The 21,709-nt window shown below is 33.1% G+C and overlaps 1 protein-coding gene across 5 annotated transcripts in view; it reads left to right on the top strand.

The window, feature by feature from the left end:
• Positions 1-21,709, top strand: part of SRBD1 (S1 RNA binding domain 1) — a 302,637-nt gene that overhangs the window by 149,487 nt on the left and 131,441 nt on the right. For all 5 annotated transcript variants that reach the window (XM_074286722.1, XM_074286726.1, XM_074286723.1 and 2 more), the window contains one exon: positions 6,007-6,098. In XM_074286722.1, coding sequence (XP_074142823.1) covers positions 6,007-6,098 — 92 coding nt within the window. The remainder of the gene's footprint in view (positions 1-6,006; positions 6,099-21,709) is intronic.

Below are 21,709 nucleotides of genomic sequence, written 5' to 3'. Positions count from 1 at the left end.
AAAATCTGTTAGAGCTGTAAGAAGATTTTGTAGTTAAATGTTCTATTACCATTATGACCCACCTCATGTGGAAGACTAAAAAAGATATGATCAGGGTAGGGATTAGAATGAGTTTATATTGTGCAGAGCCCAGAAATTTCTCTAGTTTCAAAGTGGTTGATATTTCCAATTATACTGTTATCTCTAGTTCAATTTATTCTTCTTGCTAGCTATTGGTCATTAGCTATTCATTCAGACATATTACCAAGCATTTCTTAAGTATTTCCTATGTTCTAGACACCATATTGGATGGTGGAGACACAAATATAATGAATATTTACCACTGGAATTCTAGGAAAAGTGGATAGGTAGGAGGGCTAATCTGAAAGAAAACTAACAAAGATTGTAAAATCTCTAGGCACTGAATTGTTACTTTTTTGGGGGAAGAAGGAAAATAATAATTGGTTTTCTAAGTTAGTTTAAGATAATTCAACTTCAAAATATTAGAGTGGATCAAATTTTTAATTTTTCTTGTAGGTCTCTTGTTTTATGTTGTATTATTCAGGTGTAGAAAGTAACATAGCTATGTTTGGTACAATGCTTCTGATTTGTGATGTAGCAACTTTTTTTTAATCCCTTGTTTTAGAATATGCAGGTCATTCAAAAGCATTTATACTAATTCTGCAATCATCCCATTGAATTGTTAAATGTGATAGCTAAAAGGAGATTTAAATATAAAGTTTAGAAAGATAGTCATTGTTAACTTTCTGAAGTTTTGAGATGTTCAAGGAGCTGTAGATCCTTGTTGTATACAATCTCTACTCTTCCCAAGCAGTCATTATTCTTTCTATTTGAATATAGTTAATAAAACTCCTTCAAAGGCTCTTAAGAACAGTTTGAATTTTAATTTTTTCATGCCTATCTTGGCACTTTAAGCATTCATTTGTATTCTGTACTGATAAGACAATGGATGGATATTTTGCTTTGGATACTTATGTCATAAAAGTATATTTCTTCTTTGATGTTTAAATACTGAGCTATCAAAACTTCCTGAAATAAAATAAACAATCATACAATAATAGAATTAGTAGCTAACATTTACATACTGCTTATTTTGTGCAGGGTACTGTGTTAAGTTTTTACAATTATTATTTCATTTGATCCTCAGAAAAACTGTGGGAGTTAGGTGCTAGATTTATCATCTCAATTTTACAGATGAGGAGACTGAAGCAAAAGTGACTTATGCTAGATCAGGTAGCTAAGTGTCTGAAGCCAGATTTGAACTTAGATCTTCTTGATTCAAGGCCTTGTTTGCTATCCACTGCCCTTTCTCAAAGTGCCAACACAGTTAATTATCCAATTCAACTGACCAAGAATTTGATAAGCTTCAGTTATGTGACTTCTTAGAACAAAGGCTTGCAACAGAGATTTAGAATTGGAAAAGACTTCAGGGTGCATCTAGTTGAACCCTCTTATTTTACAATTTAAAGAAATCAAGTTAATCCGAAAAATTGTAAGCTCTCCATATTTCCCCATAAAGAAAACAAAATTACTCCTCCTCAGGACAAACATAGAGCTGTTAAAAACAACTAGGAGCTGGGGAAGAACTGTGGTTCTCTTGGGAACAACTGGAAAAGATCTGAATAGGATTAAAATTTGACCCCTATGGAGTGTAAACATCTCCAGGCTAGCTGTACCGAAGTAGCAAGCAGCTAGCCCTGAGCTTAGTTGGGTTGAGAGGTAGCTTCTGCCCCAGCCATAGGAATTTTCACTTTCCAGACACTTTCCAAAAAAACATAGATTGGCACTTTCCAGCAAAAATTGAGGGAACCTTTGCTAATAAGGACTTCAAAGGTGTGGAGATGTGGTTTTGGGTGAAAAGGAACAAATACATGTTGAATGAGTGCAGAAGCAGTGCTGCCTGTCTGAAGGCACCTATAGGAGGGCAGAGTACTCACTTTGGGGATCTAGACCAGAGAGGAGAACTGAAAGAAGACCTGAAGCCAGAAGTATTCTCTCTCTACCACAGGACTAAAGGGGATGAGAGTAACAAGCTTTTATTTAAATAACAAAAACAAAACTTTTTTTTTTTTTTTTTTTTTTAAAGAGCAGGCAAAGGAGAAAGGTTAGAAAGTTACTAACCATAGAAAGTTATTTTTGGCAATAAGGAAGACCAGGGTTCATCTTCAGAGGAGCATACTGAAATTAAAAAAAAAAAAAAAAGCCTTCTCCTGTGCCAGAGAGTAAGTTAAATGATTACCTGCCCCCAAAAATTCATAAAAGAACTAAAAAAAAAAACAAAAAAAACTTTTTTAAATCAAATGAGAAAGACTGAGAAAAACTTGAAAAAAAAATCAAGATTATGAAAAGAAAGGCAACCACAGAAAAGGAGACTCAATGTATTAAGGAAGAAAATGACTCTTTGACAATTAGAATTTTGTAAGAGAAATCCATTGAAATTACAAAAGACCAAGAAATAATAAAATGTAAAGAAAAAAATAGAAGAGAATGTGGGATATCTCATAAGAAAACATCTCTGAAGAAAATATCAAGAAGAGAAAACATAAGAATTAGACTACTTGAAAGCTATGAACAAAAAAAGAATCTGGATATAATAATATAAGAATAATTAAATTTTTATTAAATTTAAATATAAATCGAATTAAATAGTTAAAGAAAATTGACCTGACTTATTAGAACAAGAGGAGAAAGTAGAAAAAGAAAAAAAAAAAATTGAGCCAAATCACCCAGAAGAGATCCTACAAGAAAAATCTACAAGAACATCGTTGCTAAATTTCCAACCCCCCCCCCACACACACATCAAAAAGAAAATCACCTCCACCACCACCACCAAGAACAACAACAACAATAATACATTTCAAATATGCTAGAGCCACAATTAGAATCACACAAAACCTATTGTGGCTACAATAAGAGACTGCAGGACATGGAATATAATATATGGTGGAAATCAAAAGAAACGAGGATTGCAACAGAAAATACTATATCCAGCAAAAAAGAAGCATAATCCTGAACAAAAACAAAAATATGCCTTATACTTTTAGATCCTTAAAAATTTACCTATTTCTCTTGACTCTTATTTGTCAAATTTTTTATTAAGTTCAAAGTATTTTTGCAGTAAAATCCTAAAAGTCTTGCAATTCTTTACATGTCTCTCTCCCCCTCCCACCTTCAACTTTCAACAATATAATTATATTATCATCAGAATGAGAAAAAATAATAACAATTAATTTGGAAGAACAAAATGTCAAGAATATCAAAGATGATAATGAAAAAAAAATGCAAAGGAAGGAGGTTTAACAGTACCACATCTTGAAGTAAATTATAAAGCAGTGATTATCAAAACTATCAAGTTGTCTAAGAAATAGAAAGGTGGGTCAGTAGAAAAGAGTAGAAATGCAATTTACAGAAGCAAATGAATATAGTAACTTTGCATTTGACAAGTATAAAAACTCAAGTTTTGGGGATAAGAATTCATTATTTAGTTAAAAAATTGGGAAAATAAACTATGGCAGAAACTGGGCATAGACTAATATGTTATTTACAAAGGAAGAAAAAATGGATACATAACCTAGATAAAGAGAGAGATAGGCAGTTTATGAATAATTGAGGTAGAGAGCAAAATTAGGTATAAAATGCATATTTTTCATTATATTAAATTAAAAAGTTTACCTACAAGTAAAACAAATGTAGCCACAATTAGAAGGAAAGCAGAAAATTTGGGGTGAAATTTTTATAGACAGATTCTCAGATAGTCATTTAAAACATAAAGAACTTGACTAAATCTATAGGATATGAGTCATTCTCCATTTGATAAGTGATGAAAGGCAATTTTCTATGTGAGCAGGCAATTTTCCTATGAAGAAATCAAAACAATTTGTAGTTGTATGAAAGTATAACTCTGAATCGTTATTGATTAGAGAAATGCATATTAAAATAGCATTTTATATATCAGATTGGCTAAAATAATTGAAGGGGAAAGTAACAGATATTGGAGGGGATGTGGAAAAATTGGGATGCTAATTTATTGTTGGTGGAATGTGAAATTATCCAACTATTTTGGACAGCAAATTGGAATTATACCCAAGGAATTATTAAACTTCATATACTCTTTAACCTAGTAATACTATTACTAAATCTATTTCCAAAGATGACTAGAGAAAAAGGAAAAGAACTTATATGTTCTAAAATATTTATAGCAGTTCTCTTTGATGTGACAAAGACCTGGAAATTGAAAAGATGGCCATTAGGAGATGGCTGAACAAGTTGTGTCATATGATTTAGAAGAAATACTATTATGCAATGAGAAATGATGAACTCATTGATTTTAGAAAAACATAGATTGGCATGAAATAGTGAGAAGCAAAATGAAATGTGTGGGTGTGTGTGTAGCCATCTTGGGGAGAGAGAAATTTAAAAAAAAGTTATGTGTTAACTCTATATATTTAAAAGAAATAGCAAGTTGATACATAATAAATTTGCAGTTTTTTTGAACAACAATAATAATAGTCAAAGTCTTAAGCATGAGATGATTTTGGTTTGCACCAGTGATGGTAGTGTCAGAGGAAAGAAGATGCATATATGAGAAAAGTTACACAGGTAAAATTGTCAAGTCTCAGTAATTGACTGGATATGGGAAGTAAAAGAGGAAGTATAAAACCTAGTTGTTGTGAGCCTAAGGAACAGGATACATGGTGATATCTTCAACGTAAGAGGGAAGTTAAGGAGAAAGTATTTGAGGGCAAAGATAATAAGCTCAGTATTGGGACATGAGTTAAAATGTATACTGGATATTGAGGTTGAATATCCAACAGGAAGTTGGAGATTAAAAAAAAGTACAACTACCCCAGATGTCCCACTCAATAAACTCTAGTGGCTGTTCCTGTTAGTATCAAATGAAAAGTCTATTTGGTAATCAAACTCCTCCATGACCTCATCCTTTCACTCCCATCCCCCACCTTTCTTTTATTTTTAGACCTTATACTACCTTCCTCAGATACTCTTTGATAGATTGACATCTAGGCGGCTAAGTGACCCAGTAGATAGAGCACTGGGTCTGGAGTCAGGAAAACTTGAGTTCAAATCTGGCCTCTCACAATTATTTTATGACCCTAAGCAAGTCACTTAAACTTCTCACTAGCACTCACACTTTGTTATGAGAATCAAATGAGATAATATTTATAAAGTACAAGAAATATTTGTTTCTATTTCCCTTCCATGCTAATCCTCAAAATAAATAAACAAAAAAATCGCTATTCAGAATCTGGATGTTCCTAGCTGTTCTTTATTCTTAAAATGCTCTTCCTCATCATGTCTGCTTTCTGGCTTACTTCTAATCTTAGCTAAAATACTACTCTGTACGGGAAGCCTTTTTCCTTATCTCCCTTAATACCAGCACCTTTCCTCTGTTGGTCATTTCCAAGTTAACGTGTGTGTGTGTGTATCTACACATACGTTGTACATAGTATTTTGCCTCTCTGTATCCCCTGTGCGCATTTAGGACTTGGCACATATTAATTGTTTAATAAGTGTTTATTAACTTATGTCTAAAATAGATGCATGGCTAAAGATCATATTGACAAGTAGGATGGCAATTTTTCTTATCTCTTGTCACATCAAACTATGGCTATTTTTATCATAGAGCATTACTCCATGCTCTCTTACAAATTATCCTCTTAGTGTGACTGGCAGAGACTACACAAAAATGTTATAGATTTAGTATTTTTAGAATTCAGATTTACCTTTCTGGATACTACATATGTTCTTAGGGTTTGATACTCATGTCCAGTTAGGTCATCATTATCAAATATTCACCTCCTGAGTATTTTCATATAGGTAGAAATTCATTTTTCTTCTATATAATTTGGAGTAAGAGAAGGACATAAATGACTTGATCAGAGAAGTATGATAAACTATGGAAGATCCTATTTCATGAAATTTTAATTTCTTTGTGCCCCTTGTCAGTGATTTGCTAAACTTTTTTTTTCTTTTTTTTTTTTTTTTCAGCATTGTCAGTGAAGCAGGGGCATCCATCTACAGTGTCAGTCCTGAAGCTAACAAAGAGATGCCAGGCTTAGACCCTAATTTGAGAAGTGCTGGTAAGAAAACACTATTGGCCTTCATAGTAAAAGCAAAGTTTGTGCTCTAAAACATCTTACGTGAAGATTGCCAGCTTAGCTTGTAAGAGCTTTTACAGGAACAAAAGATGATATCAGGAAAACATATACAGAGAGCAGTCATCATAGTTGATGTTACAAAACAAGTATCTTTGATTAAAAAGGTTGATAATCACCTTTTACTTATATTTAAAATACACATTTAAATAGATCACTTTTACAAGAACTGGTATGTTAAAAAACTGAGTAATCAGAAAAAGTATTTTTTAAGTGGATTGTGTTAGAGAACAAGACTGATTTTTCATTAAAATTGATGAAAAGGATATCATATAGAAATTTACATATGGCAAGTATTGTGGTCAGTTTGAAAGTCTTGGTGATTTTATTTATTTATTCATCTATTTATTTATTTATTTATTTTTTTAAATTCATTTTTCCAAATTATCCCCTCCCTCTCTCTACTCCCTCCCCCCCCCCCATGGCAGGTAATCCCATACATTTTACATGTGTTACAATATAACCTAGATACAATATATGTGTGTAAATACCACTTGGTGATTTTATTGCATGGGTCTTCCTTAATGGTAATATCATAATACATTACATGCAAGACATGTGTCAGAGAGTTGACCTTAAAGTCATGAATACCTAGTTTCAAATCCTATGTCTGGCACTTAATGGTTTTGGCCTTGTGACCTTTGACAATTCACTTAACTAATCACTTCCATAGACAACTCTATAATCCTGAAAGCTGCAGGGCCAGTCCTCATATACAGTGGTACTTACATCAAAGGGAAAAAAATCCTTCTGAAACCAACCAGATTTATGTAAAATAGCTGTTTCCAATGTGTTTAAAATATTAACAGACATTATGTTGCATTTAGATTCAACAAATCCAAATAGGGTATTATAAGAGCTACAAAATATTTATTTACCTATGTGAATATATTAATTTTTGGTATACTGGTAAACTTTTAAAACAAACTCAGTATACTCTTTGTATTATACCTTTTCTATTGTGTCAGTTTTCACTGGTAACACTTCATTCAACATTTATTTTTGTGTCATTCAAGTGTAATTGGGAAGTAATGGTGCCTGAAAGAAAAATTATACCAAGTCTAAAAGGCTTTTCTTCCTTTCATCTTTCTTTTGAATGTTGCTTAGAAGGCTAACTTGGTAAATATTACCACTTATGTAAATTGGTCCAGTAGAAATGGGGAAGGAATAAGGGTAGTATGGTTTCTGGGTTCTATGTCATAGGAAATCGTTAGTGTTCCTTTTTTTATTTTTACCAAATAATTTTAGGATTACATTCGGATAGATCAAGAACTAGATGAAACCTTTCTTTTGGTTCTTTTCCAGTTACTTTTGGAAGGCTGCTATCCTGGGAAAATTCAACTAAGTGGTGGTGGATGTCCAGGATTGAAGCTCCTAAAACCAAGTTGAATGAATTATCAAATGACCTATCTTGGGATAATATCTCTAGTTGATAGCATTAAAATATTCCATTAATCTTGGTGCTAAGTGATGAAGGGGAGTGTGAGGGATTCAGAGTTAGTGTAAGATTCAGATGGGATTTATGGCATATAACTGACTATGAGTTGAAGCATTGGGTAGTATTGAAGTACCAGAAGGCCTGATCCTTGGTGATGGCAGAATTGTATTGTGCTGGGCAACTGATTCCAATAGTAAGGGGGTAATGAGGATTGTTTTTACTTCAAATTACTTTCCCACTTGAACCTATCAGACCTCAGACTTTTGGATCATTAATCCTGACTGAAGTGGATACTATTAATTGTTTTGATTACTATAGAATCTACTCTTGCCTCTAACCATGTAAATTATTTTAAAGTCTCTTATTCTATCATAGTTGAGACTTGTGATACTCAGGGTCATAAGTCTGTCTCAGGGATAAGAGAAATGGTAAGGTAGGAGATGGGAGGTGGATTGAGAAGCAGTCATTTGAAAAGGAGTATGCTAGAGTAGCACATATACTGGACTGTCTTTCCTTGAGTGAAGTGACGTAGTCCAAGTGGAACAGACTTTTACTCTTTTGTTAATAAAAAGTTCTCGTCTAATTTAACTGTTTTGTTTCTATTTCTTTGTACTTACAATTTCTCCTCTCTGGAATTCCTCTTCCATTTTCTCTGCATTGAAATTCTATCTGACCTTAAAGATTCATTTAAAATATCATCTTTTTAACAAAGCCTTCTATGATCCCCATCTTAGCTGCTGTCTATTTTGGACACATTAGTATTTATTTGTACATTGAGCCATCTTAAGAGCTTAAAGTATATGAGCCCTTTGATCACAGAGGAGATGAATGAGGCAGGAGACTCATTGAATGTGAAAAGAACTCCAATTTATTATGCCCAACAGCCTTGTGGATAAACATTTTTGTAAGTGTGATCAGCATGTAAACAGTAGCAATCCCCAATCACTGTTGAGAGAAGCGGGCTTTGTGTATGCATGGTATCTGCCAATGGGAGGAGAGCTGATCCAGCAATTTAGCAACCTGATGACAAGTGAGAGGCCCTGTCCAGGCATCCCTACTCCCATGCTACTTACTGATTAGCTGTATGGTTTCAGACAAGTGACTCCATCTTTCTGAGCCTTTGGAGATTTTCACATACATATAAAGTGTTCTAGAAGTCTTAATATATTCTTAAGTTTTTGTTAACTTTAAAGTATAAATGCTATGACCCTCAGGTCAACCCATCCCCATGACGTACATCACTGCTCCTTGCTCAACAAGGGCGTTTCTGCAATGTGGCAGAAAACTTATTGTGCATCAAAGGTTGAGGTGGCCTCTGTACTTCCTCTTGGCAGGGTCCCATACCCTAGCACTTCTGTGATACTTTATTATATTTTCTTGTGTCTGTGCAAGTCTTAGCTCCCTTTCTAAAGGGTAAGGTCTTGAGAACACATACTGTATGTAATGCCCAGAACTTAGAGTCGCAAAACAAACCCCTCATTTTGTATGTGAAAATCCAGTGGCACAGGATGGAGAGGGTAGAAAGAGGGAAAAAGATAAGTATTCATATAGTATGTACCATATGTTGGAAGGCATCTGGATAGTGCCATAGATAGAGTGTCAGAAGTGGAGTCAAGAAGGCTTTTTTAGTCTTTGTGAGTTCTAATTTGGTCTCAGACACATTCTGACTAGATGACCCTGAACAAGTCACTTCACCCTGCTTGCCTCAATTTCCTCATCTGTAAAATACAAATGGCAAACCACTCCAATATCTTTGCCAAGAAAATCCCAGGAGGACCATGAAGAATCAAACTCAACTGATGTGAACATATCAGGCCCTGTGCCAACCTCTGTGCAAAGGACTTTTACCTGTGTTATTTCATTTGATCATTTGATCTTCACAATGATCCTATGAGATGTGCTATTCTTCCCCCATTTTATAGCTGGGGAAAGGAAGACAAGCATAAGTTAAATGGCTTGTTCAGGCTTATAGTAAGTCTCATGGGATGAATTTGAATTCAGGTCTTCTTGACTCCAGGTCCAGCACTCCATCCACTGTCCCATCAATTGTCTCAGAGGTAAGATGATTTGCCTAAGAATGCAAAACTAGGTCCTAGAATATAGGGTTTTTTAAGTTCAGTTTACCTTTAATTGCGCCATGTTCCACCTTTGTATCTCACTTCAGCACCATCCAAGTACTCAGTGGTTAGATACTTGTTTAAGAATATATATATTTTGCCTCAAAGATATTTATATTCCCATATACATTCACCCAACACCTACAGCATGGGCAGTTGAAGGTACACTGGATAGAACATCCTGGATTTATGTCAAGTGCTACTGCTACTTACATTAACTAGCTGTATGGTTTCAGACAAGTGACTCCATCTTTCTGAGCCTTTGGAGATTTTCACATACATATAAAGTGTTCTAGAAGTCTTAATATATTCTTAAGTTTTTGTTAACTTTAAAGTATAAATGCTATAAATTTATAAAAATCATCATTTTAAAGTTTGATTATTTAAAATTTTACACTTGGTGAATTTTTTTTTTTTTTAATTTAAAAAATTTTAACAAGATGATGGGGCACTCTGTCATTAATGCCATGCATGTTTGATAATTTCTGGAAGACACTCTCAGACAAATTGTATTAGTATAGGTGATCCTTTTGCTTAACTATCTCGATTACTTAATCTTTATCAATTTAACTTTTTGTTGTGCATACACATCAAAATTATTGTGTACCCATCAAAACTTCATTTTTTGGATGATTTTAAGACTAGTATTAAAAATTTATTCCTTTCAGTCACATAGAGTGGTAGCTGATGAAAGTTTTTTTTTTTTTAAACAAAGTTTGAAAATCTACCAAAGTAGTGCATATAGTGCAATAAAATAGTTATGTCAAATTTTAGTAGGAAATTAGCCAATATTTTTAAAAAAAATTTGATCTTTTTTTTGTGTGTGTGTGGTTGTGAAATGTGTGGGATTTTTTTTTTTTTTTTTTATGACATTCCAAAAATCTTAGAGCATTCTTACTATTATTAAAGCTTCAGACAGTACTTAGACTGTTGGGACACTATATTATCAACTCCTCAGTTACATCATAATTAGGTACAAAGTTTTGGTAATATTTTCATCCAACTTCAAATATTCTTACATTTTCTTGTCTGAACTTTTTTTAAGAAAATTTTTTTTTAGGAAACCAAGTATCCTTTCTCAAAACATTTTAGAAATGATAAATATTGCTAGCACAGAAACCCTCCTATTTGCTTGTTATTTCAGTCTAACAGCAAAATTTTAATTTTATAAGAATTAGAGTTCCGACAGTTTCCGTTTAAGAATCCCACCAAAACTTCTACAAGGAAAAGAGAATTGACATTTTAAAAAAATCATATTATTTTATTGGCATAGTTGCTTAACATAAAGATTTTTTTATACTCTCCTAAATCCAATCATTATTTCATTGATCTCCAAAGAAATACTAAGTTATCAACTTTATGGAGGAAATAGTACATCACAAAGTGAATTTTTATTTATTTTTCTTTTTTATTAAAGTTTTTTTATTTTCAAAACATATGCATGGATAATTTTTCAGCATTGATCCTTGCAGAACTTTATCTCCCAAATTTTCCCCTTATTCCCCCTGCTCCCTCCCCAGATGGCAAGTAATCTATGTTAAACATGTTAAAATATATATTAAATCCAATGTATGTATACATATTTATACAGTTATCTTGCTGCACAAGAAAAAGCAGATCAAAAAGGAAAAAAACTGAGAGAATACAAAATGCAAGCAAAGAACAACAAAAAAATTGAGAATGCTATGTTGTGAATGACACTCATTTCCCACAGTCCTCTTTTTGTCATAATCATAAGATCATTGGAACTGGCTTCAGTCATCTCATTGTTGAAAAGAGTCACATCCATCAGAATTGATCATCGTTTAATCTTCTTGTTGCTGCGTATAATGATCTCCTGTTCTGCTTATTTCATTTAGCATCAGTTCATGTAAGTCTCTCCAGGCTGAAATCATCCTGCTGGTCATTTCTTACCGAACAACAATATTTCATAACATTCATATTCCATAATTTATTCAGCCCTTCTCCAAGTGATGAGCATGTACTCAGTTTTCAGTTTCTGGCCACTACAAAAAGGGCTGTCACAAACATTTTTGCACATGTGGGTCCCTTTCCCTCCTTTAAGATCTCTTTAGGATATAAGCCCAGTAGAAATACTGCTGGATCAAAGGGTAAGCACAGTTTTTTTTTTTTAAATAATAGTTTTTATTTACCAGATACATGCATGGGTAATTTTACAACATTGGCAATTGCCAAACCTCTTGTTCTAATTTTTCCCCTCCTTCCCCTCCCCCAGATGGTAGATTGACCAATACATGTTAAATATGTTAAGGTTTAAATTAAATACAATATGTTTATATGTCCAAACAGTTGTTTTGCTGTACAAAACGAATCAGACTTTGAAATAGTGGGGTACGCACAGTTTGATAACTTTTTGAGCATAGTTCTAAATTGCTCTCCAGAATGGCTAGATCTGTTCACAATTCCACTAACAATGTATCAGTGTCCCAATTTTCCCACATCTCTTTCAACAGCTGTCATTATCTTTTCTTGTCATCTTAGCCAATCTGAAAGGTGTGTAGTGGTACATCAGAGTTGTCTTAATTTGCATTTCTCTGATCAATTGTGATTTAGAGGACTTTTTCATATGACTGGAAATTGTTTCAATTTCTTCATCTGAAAATTGTCTATTCATATCCTTTGACCATTTATCAATTGGAATGGCTTGAATTTTTACAAATTTGAGTCAATATCTATATATTTTAGAAATGATATTTAGAGATTATCAGAACCCTTATGTTTCCCTAGTTTATTGCTTCTCTTCTAATCTTGTCTTCATTAATTTTGTTTGTACAAAACCTTTTTAACTTAATATAGTCAAAATTATCCATTTGGTGTTAATAATGAATTCCAGTCCTTATTTGGTCACAAATTCCTTGTACAAAGTGAAGTTTTAAACCATGATAGCTTGCTAAAAAAAAGAATTTTAAAAACAGTAAAGCTCTTGAGCAGTTCCTTAAAATAAGTTGGATAGGAAGATATGTGATAATCAAAATTATATCACAAATCCTGACAGAGAAAGAAACTTGATTTTTAAAAAGTCTATTGTATGTTGTACTGTCTTTTTATTTTTTTAGAGGAAGTCAAGTTCAGGTCATAGGATAACTTCTTAGATTCTAGAAACTTAATTTTTGATCATAGAATAAAGATTAGAATAGATCCATATGGAAATTGCTTAATGTAATTTTTTTTTATTTTAAGAGAATATTTCTAAATTCAACAATTAATTACATTGCCTTTTCAGATTTTTTTTATAATTTAATATGAATGAGCATAGTATCCCTAGACAATGTTTAATTGATATAAGATAACTCCAAACTCCATATATAAAATCAAATTAATCATAAGTTGGTAGTTTAGAATTAGCAGAACTTCTTCCAACCAGTTAGTGGTCTCTGAATTTTCAAAAGTGAAAGTAGATAACTCAGGATTTATTCCTGGTCTCTTTCTCTTCCTTTGTCATACTTTCCCTCTTGTGTTGAAAAATAAACCTTCAAGGAAAAAAATCATAAAAATATGAATTCTCTTTCTTTGCCTTCTTTTCTTCTCCCTTCCCTTCTTTTTTCCTTTCATCCTTCTAATTCTTCTTCCTTTTGCTTTTTTCTACTCTCTATTCCTCATTTTCCTCTTTTGTATAATAAAGGCCTTGAACTTAACATCAGGAAGATCTTGATTTTGTCCACTTTAGGCTATGGTTTTTTGACCTAGACCAATGCATTCAATCTTTCTGAACTTCAGTTTTAATGTGAAAAACAGATGTTGTATTAGTACCTATTTCATAAGATTATTATGAAATTCATTGAGAACATTTTTACCTAGTCATACCCTTTACATCCTTCTGATTCTGAAATCTCATTGAAACTCCCATTCTTCATCTTGTATGACCCTGTCCCCTTTTCCATTCCATTCAACTTTCCTACCCAAAATGCCAGTCCACCCCTTCCACTGTGGTTTTTGGAATTCTTGTACCATAAACAGATTGCACTTCAACTTAAATCATTTTCTTTCTCTTATTCTTTTCATCTTCTAGCTATTAATTGTTTTGACAAGTCAATAATTATTAATCAGTAAGCATTTATTAAAGTACCTTCTTTGTGGTAAGCACTGTCCTGTGTGCTAGATGGAAGGTTTTTTAATGAATGAGGCAAATTTTGAATATGATGGAGGTATCCTAATCTCTAAACACCATTCCAGAGTTGTTTCTTTGAGATACTCTCATCTCCTCGACTTCTGAAATTTTCTCTGCAATTGGGTTGCCAATTTCATAGAATTTTAGATTTGAAAGGGAATTCTAAAGTCATCTATTCCAGACATGTAAATCTTGCCTGTTAGCTGATTGAGCCCTGAAAAATTGAATAAGATAAAAATATGATTGGGAAATGTTTAAGAAAATAAATTACAACAAATTTCAATATAATGTTAATCTTGGGCTTCTAAGTCAATATGTAGCTTCTGGAATCTGTTTCAATTTGAGTTTGGCACCACTGATCTAGTCTAAATATTCTCTAAATAGGAATCCTTTTTTTTTTACAATGTTCTAGGTGATCTTCAGTGAAAGCAAGCCTGCTATTTCCCTAGATCATTATATTTTTGGAGTGACCTCATTGTTAAGAAATTTTTGAGACTTCAGATCTGTTTCTCTGTAATTTCTACCCATTTCTCTTAGTTCTTGTCACTATAAGTAAGAATAATGTTTTTGCCATTTGTGAGATCTTGAGCATCATTTTTCTTGCATTTTAAAATTAGGGTTTTAGTTTAATTGAGGTCCCTTCTAATTCTAGAACTGTGAGCCTAAATCTATTTGAAAGTATTTGAAAGTTGTTCTCATATCCCTTAAAATCTTTTCTCCATATTAAACATTCTAAGTCTTTATTCATTGCATGACTTGATCTCAAAGTCTTTTATTATCCTGATTTTTTTTGATATATTTATCAATATAGTGTCCTTTCTAAATTGTAGTGTTGAGAATAATCAGCCAGTAAATATTTATTAAACATTTACTATACATCAGGCACTGTGCTAAATACTGAGTACACAAAAAGAAGTAAAAAACAGTCATTTCCCTCACAATCAAATGGAGAGACAGCAAACAAACAAACTCTATATAAGGTAAACCAGAAATAATTGAGAAGTTGGAAATGGCTTCCTGTATAAGATGGGATTTTAGTTGAGACTTAAGGGAAGTTAAAAGGTAAAGGAGGAAGAACATTCTAGACAGCAGAAGTGCCCAGAGTTGAGAGATAGAATATCTTGTTTGTGTATCATCTGGGAAGTCAGTATGTCTAGGTCAAAAAGTACTGCCAAAGGTGGGGAATAAAATTCATAAATATTAAAAAGCTGGGAGGAGGGACTGGGTCATAAAACATATGATCCTTTTGGTGCTAGGGAGCCACTGGAGATTTTTATTAGAGATGTGTCATGATTAGACCTGCCCCGTAAGAAAATCATTTTGGTGGCTGAAGGGTACTTGTCTGCCATGCTATTTATGTAGCCTGAGATTCCATTTACCTTGTTGGTGGCCTTTATAGCTTGGCAAGTCTAATGAAATCTTGGAATCTTTTTCATAGGAGCTATTTATTTACATGTCCTTCTCCTGTGTCTATTTAGTTAATTTAAAAAAAAAAAAAAAACTAAGCGTAGATTTTTATATTTATTCTTATTCATTCTCATCATTTGGCTATAACATGTGAAAGATGTTCTTCAATTTCTTATCCTTTTCAATATTTCAGGATTTTTCAAACCAAGTAATACAAACTCATTAAATAAAATATAAAACTAATTTGCAAGTTCTTATTTTCAAGAGTTCATCTTAAATAGGCTTTTGAGTGAATCTTTCCTATTGTCTTCATACTCAGAAAAGGTTTTTTTTTTTTTAATTGAAAATAATCTTATTTTGGATTTCATATTGGCAGAATGTGGGTAAATAGCATTATTGCAACTTTTAAAAAAAATAGTATGTTTCACAGGACATCAAATATATCTGTGGCAGTGTAGTCTGTAATTATGAATGATTATTAAAGGAGGGTATCTCTCTTGTATTAAGTAGTATTTGCACTGAATAACCTTTTTTGAAGAGTCATATGTGAGAGCCTCCTTTGCACAAGCAAAAGGCAGATCAGATGACATCATGCTATTGCTCTCTAAGCCTGTCCTGCAAGCTGTGGTTCTTAGAGTATGTTAAAAGTAAATAATAAGGGATTTGAAAAGACTTGTGTGACCAGCCAGTCAGGTTCACCATAGATCTCATCTCTGATAATTTGATGACAAATCAGTGACTACAGAATCTCTGATAACCCATGTCTATTTTTTTTTTTTTTTTTTTTTTTTGGTATCTTTTCCTATATGTTTGAAATAGTGAGATGAGGGGAGTACTAATCTACAGAAGGTTTTCTTTTTTAATTGCTGGCATTTTCTGTATTTATTTTGACCATTGTTAGTCTGACAGCAAGCTAGATGACCTTGAAGTTTTCATTCACTTGAAGATTATGGGCCACTTATGTATAATGATAACAGTAGTAGTAACTAGTCTTTTTATAGAGTCTGTTATGTGCTAATCTCATTGTATCCTCACAACAATCCTGGCAAAGGGAGATGCTGCTATTACCCTTAATATACATATGAGAAGAGTGGGGGCCACAGAGGTTATATGACTAGTCCAGGGTCATTGAGTGAAGAGGTATCTGAGGCCAGAGTTGAGCTCAGCTGTTCCTGATTTAGGCCCAGTCTTCTGTCCATTGGGCCATCTTGCTGAACACAGCAATCTGGGTTAACTGTGCTACCTGAAACCAAGGGAAATTGCTTTAAATTGGTAGAAATCTTCTGTTTCTCCATCTATTTAAATTACCTTACATGTACAGTTCCATGATTAATAAATAGAACATACATAGAAGGTAGGGAAAACTCCTACACCTCTTTGACTTTGGTCAAATCACTTAACCTTCATCTGCCTTAATCTCCTCACCTGTAAAACAGCAACACCTACTTCCAGGGAGTTATTTCAAGGAGCAAATATAATCACATCTATAAAACCCTTTCAAACCCTTAAAGCACCATATGAATTATAGTTATACTATCATACAGAGAAGTCTGAAGTTAATTATATGGGAAAATTTCCTGAATATAAATTTTGGTATTCCATAGACATGGCAATGGTGTTGCATAAGAGACTTCACTTTTAGCTCCTTCTTGGGTGGTCTATTCTGCCTCTGAATTGGGCCCTTGCTATGTAGCTCCGAGTCTCTGCTTGGTATTATGTTGTGCTGTGCTGTGAAGGTTTTTTCCTCCTAGGCAGGAGGTTAACAGTCAAATGAGAGAAATAAGTCCTTTCTCTCTTATCAGCTAGTAGGAGAGCAGAGGTGGGGTAGGAGGGTGGAAGGATTATCTTTTATCCAGTTCTCCTTGGCAAAAAAGAAGCAAATTTCTGCAGAGGCAAAATTAAACCTTGGTCTGCTGACTTTAAATCTAGTACTGAGATGGGGAAAAATTCCTTTTTTTTTTTTTTAACTTTTGGGCATATTATATTTCATTTGATATTATTTAATTAGCTTTTTTGGTTAAAATATTATGAAATTTAATATTTCAATACATCCATTAAGCACTGATAACTATATTCTGTCTCCTAATGGGATTGCAACCTGCCATCTTATACTAAGCAGCTGTGGTCTATGTCTTCCTATAAATTCTCAGCTGAGCATCTCTACAATGTACTAAAAGATTCTTTTCATTTTTTTTTTTTAATGTTAAAAATACTAAAGCAACATATGTGTTGTCCAGCAATTATTCTTTGCTTTCATTAGTAGCCCGTCTGTTTAATTAATCATATTTTATTTTATAATATCGTTTATATCACTTCTATAGATGACCCATTTCATGTCTTTCAACATGTTTACTTACATCAGCATATCTCCATTGCCCAATGGGGATCCCAGTGACATTTCCACTTTCTCTCTCTCTCTCTCTCTCTCTCTCTCTCTCTCTCTCTCTCTCTCTCTCTCTCTCTCTCTCTCCATTGGGCCATCTTGCTGAACACAGCAATCTGGGTTAACTGTGCTACCTGAAACCAAGGGAAATTGCTTTAAATTGGTAGAAATCTTCTGTTTCTCCATCTATTTAAATTACCTTACATGTACAGTTTCATGATTAATAAATAGAACATACATAGAAGGTAGGGAAAACTCTTACCACCTCTTTGACTTTGGTCAAATCACTTAACCTTCATCTGCCTTAATCTCACCTGTAAAATAGCAACACCTACTTCCAGGGAGTTATTTCAAGGAGCAAATATAATCACATCTATAAAACCCTTTCAAACCCTTAAAGCACTATATATATATATATATATATATATATATATATATATATATATATATATATATATATATATATATATATATATGTGACTGTGATGTTACATTCTAAAATTAGTAGCTCCAATTAGTAGACCAAGACCTCTTTATGATCAATATGTATAAATCTTCTATGTAGCTTAAAGGCTTTTATCTTCTCTGTCACTATTCTTGAACCATGTTTTCTACTATTTTTTTTTTGCCTTTCTCACCTGTGTCAAGTTTTGCATTGAAGTCACTGTAATCATAAAGCCCTTGGTGGTTTAGGTAGGTAGGTAGGTAGGTAGGTAGGTAGGTAGGTAGGTAGGTAGGTAGGAGGAACTTATCTAGATCTTTGTAGACTTTTTTTTTTAATAGCTTTTTATTTATAAAACACATGGGTAGATAATTTTTCAACATTGACCCTTACAAAATCTTCTGTTCCAAATTTCCCCCTCCTTCCCCCCACTCCCTCCCTTAGATGGCAGGTAATCCAATACATGTTAAATATGTTAAAATATATGTCAAATGCAATATTAGTTTATATATTTATAGTTATCTTGCACAAAAATCAGATCTAGAAAGAAAAAAAAACCTGAGAAGAAAAACTAAAATGCAAGCAAACAATAACAGAAAGAATGAGAATGCTGTGTTGTGATCCACACTCAGTTCCTCTCTCTGGGTATAGATAGCTCTCTTCATTACTGAACAATTGGAACTGGTTTGAATCATCTCATTATTGAAGAGAGCCTCGTCCATCAGAATTGATCATTGTATAGTCTTTTTGTTGCCTTGTTTAATGATTTCTTGGATCTGCTCATTTCAATTAGCATCAGTTCATGTAAGTCTCTCCAGGCCTCTCTGAAATCATCCTGCTCATCATTTCTTACAGAACAATAATATCCCATAGCATTCATATACCATAATTTACCCAACCCTTCTCCAGTTGATGGGCATCCATTCAATTTCCAGTTTCTGGCCACTACAAAAAGGGCTGCCACAAACATTTTTGCACATGTGAGTCCCTTTCCCTCTTTTGAGATCTCTTTGGGATATAAGCCCAGTGGAAATAGTGCTGGGTCAAAGGGTATGCACAGTTTGATAACTTTTTGAGCATAGTTCCAAATGGATCTCCAGAATGGTTGGATCCATTCACATTTCCACCAACAATGTATCAGTGTCCCAGTTTTCCAAAAACCCCTCCAACATTTGTCATTACCTTTTACTGCCAATCTGAAAGGTGTGTAGTGGTACCTCAGAGTTGTCTTAATCTGCATTTCTCTGATAGTGATTTGGAGCACCTTTCCTGTGACTAGTAATAACTTCAATTTCTTCATCTGAAAATTGCCTGATCATATCCTTTGACCATTTATCAATTGGAGAATGGCTTGATTTCTTTTGAGTCAATTTGAGTCAATTCTCTATATATTTTGGAAATGAGGCCTTTATAAGAACCTTTGAATGTAAAAATGTTTTTCCCAGTATATTGCTTCCCTTCTAATCTTGTCAGCAGTAGTTTTGTTTGTACAAAAACTTTTTAACTTAATATAATCAATTTTTGTGATCAGTAATGAACTCTAGTTCTTCTTTGGTCACAAATTCCTTCCTCTTCCACAAATCTGAAGGGTAAAGTATCCTATGTTCTTCTAATTTTTTAATAATATCATTCTTTATGTCTAGATCATGAACCCATTTCGATCTGATTTGGTATATGATGTTAGGTGTGGATCTAGGCCTACTTTCTGCCATACTAGTTTCCAATTTTCCCAGCAGTTTTTGTCAAATAGTGAATTATTATCCCATAAGTTGGGGTCTTTGGGTTTGTCAAACACTAGATTACTATAGTCATTGACAATTTGTTCTGTGAACCTAACCTATTCCACGGATCAATTTCTCTATTTCTTAGCCAATACCAAATGGTTTTGATGACCACTGCTTTATAATATAGTTCCCTTGAAATTCCTTACCTTTTGTTCTTCCAGATGAATTTTATTATTATTTTTTCTAGGTCAGTAAAATAGTTTCTTGGGAGTTTAATTGGTAGAGCACTAAATAAATAGATTAGTTTAGGTAGTATTGTCATCTTTATTATGTTTGCTTGACCTATCCAAGAGCACTTGATATTTTTCCATTTGTTTAGATCTGACTATTTGGTGGAAAGTGCTTTGTAGTTTTGCTCATATAGTTCCTGGCTTTCTCTTGGCAGATAGATTCCCAAATACTTTATATTATTGACAGTTATTCTAAATGGAATTTCTCTTTGTAGCTATTGCTGTTGTATTTTTTTTAGTGATGTATAAAAATGTTGATTTATGTGGATTTATTTTGTATCCTGCAACTTTGCTAAATTTGTGTATTATTTCTGTAGTTTTAAGTTGATTCTCTGGGGTTCTCTAAGTATGCCATCATATCATCTGAAAAAAAAAAAGTGATAATTTGGTTTCCTCATTATGTACTCTTAATTCCTTTAATTTGTTATTGCCAAAGCTAGGATTTCTTTTTTTTTTTTTTTTTTTTTTCTCTTTTTTCTTTTTTTTTAGCTGAGGCAATTGGGGTTAAGTGACTTGCCCAGGGTCACACAGCTAGGAAGTGTTAAGTGTCTGAGACCAGATTTGAACTCAGACCCTCCTGACTTCAGAGCTGGTGTTCTATCCACTGCACCACCTAGCTGCCCCCAAAGCTAGGATTTAATACAGTATTGAATAGTAATAGTGATAGTGGGCAACTTTGTTTCGCCCTTGATCTTATTGGGAATGGTTTCAGTCTATCCCCATTATATATGATACTTACTGATGATTTTAAATAGATGCTACTGACTTTTAAGGAAAAGTCAATTTATTGCTATACTCTCTAGTGTTTTTAATAGGAGTGGATATAAGATTTTATCAAATGCTTTTTCTTCATCTATTGAGATAATTATATGGTTTTTGTTAATTTGGTTATTGATATAGTCAATTATGCTTAGTTTTCCTAATATTGAACTAGCCCTGCATTCCTAGTTCAAATCTTACTTGGTCATGGTGTATTGTCTAGGGGATGATTTTCTGTAATCTCTTTGCAAATTTTATTTAAGATTTTTACATCAATATTTATTAGGGAGATTAGGCTATAATTTTCTTCTTCTGTTTTTGTCCTACCTGGTTTAGGTATCAGTACCATGTCTGTATCATAAAAGGAATTTGGTAGGAGTCCTTCATTTCCTATTTTTTCAAATAGTTTATGTAGTATTGGAGTTAATTGTTCTTTAAATGTTTGATAGAATTCACATTTAAATCCATCTGGTCCTGGGGATTTTTTCTTAGGGAGTTGATTAATAGCTTGTTTTATTTCTTTTTCTGAAATGGGACTAAAGCAATTTACTTCCTTTTCAGAAGTTAATCTGGGCAATCTATATTTTTGTAGATATTTCTCTATTTCACTTAGGTTATCAAATTTATTGACATAAAATTGGACAAAGTAATTTCCAATTATTCTTCTAATTTCCTCTTCATTGATGGAAAGTTCTCCCTTTTCATTTTTAAGACTAACAATTTGATTTTCCTCTTTCCTTTTTCTAATCAAATTTACTAAAGGTTTATCTATTTTGTTTTTTGTTTTTCTTCATAAAGTAAGTGTTTTACATTTTTTCTATTTTGTTTTTTTTTGTTTGTTTTACTT

The sequence above is a fragment of the Sminthopsis crassicaudata genome, chromosome 2 (genome assembly GCF_048593235.1).
Source record: "Sminthopsis crassicaudata isolate SCR6 chromosome 2, ASM4859323v1, whole genome shotgun sequence".
Classification (NCBI taxonomy): Eukaryota; Metazoa; Chordata; class Mammalia; order Dasyuromorphia; family Dasyuridae; genus Sminthopsis; species Sminthopsis crassicaudata.
This window is presented reverse-complemented; position numbering and strand designations above follow the sequence as displayed.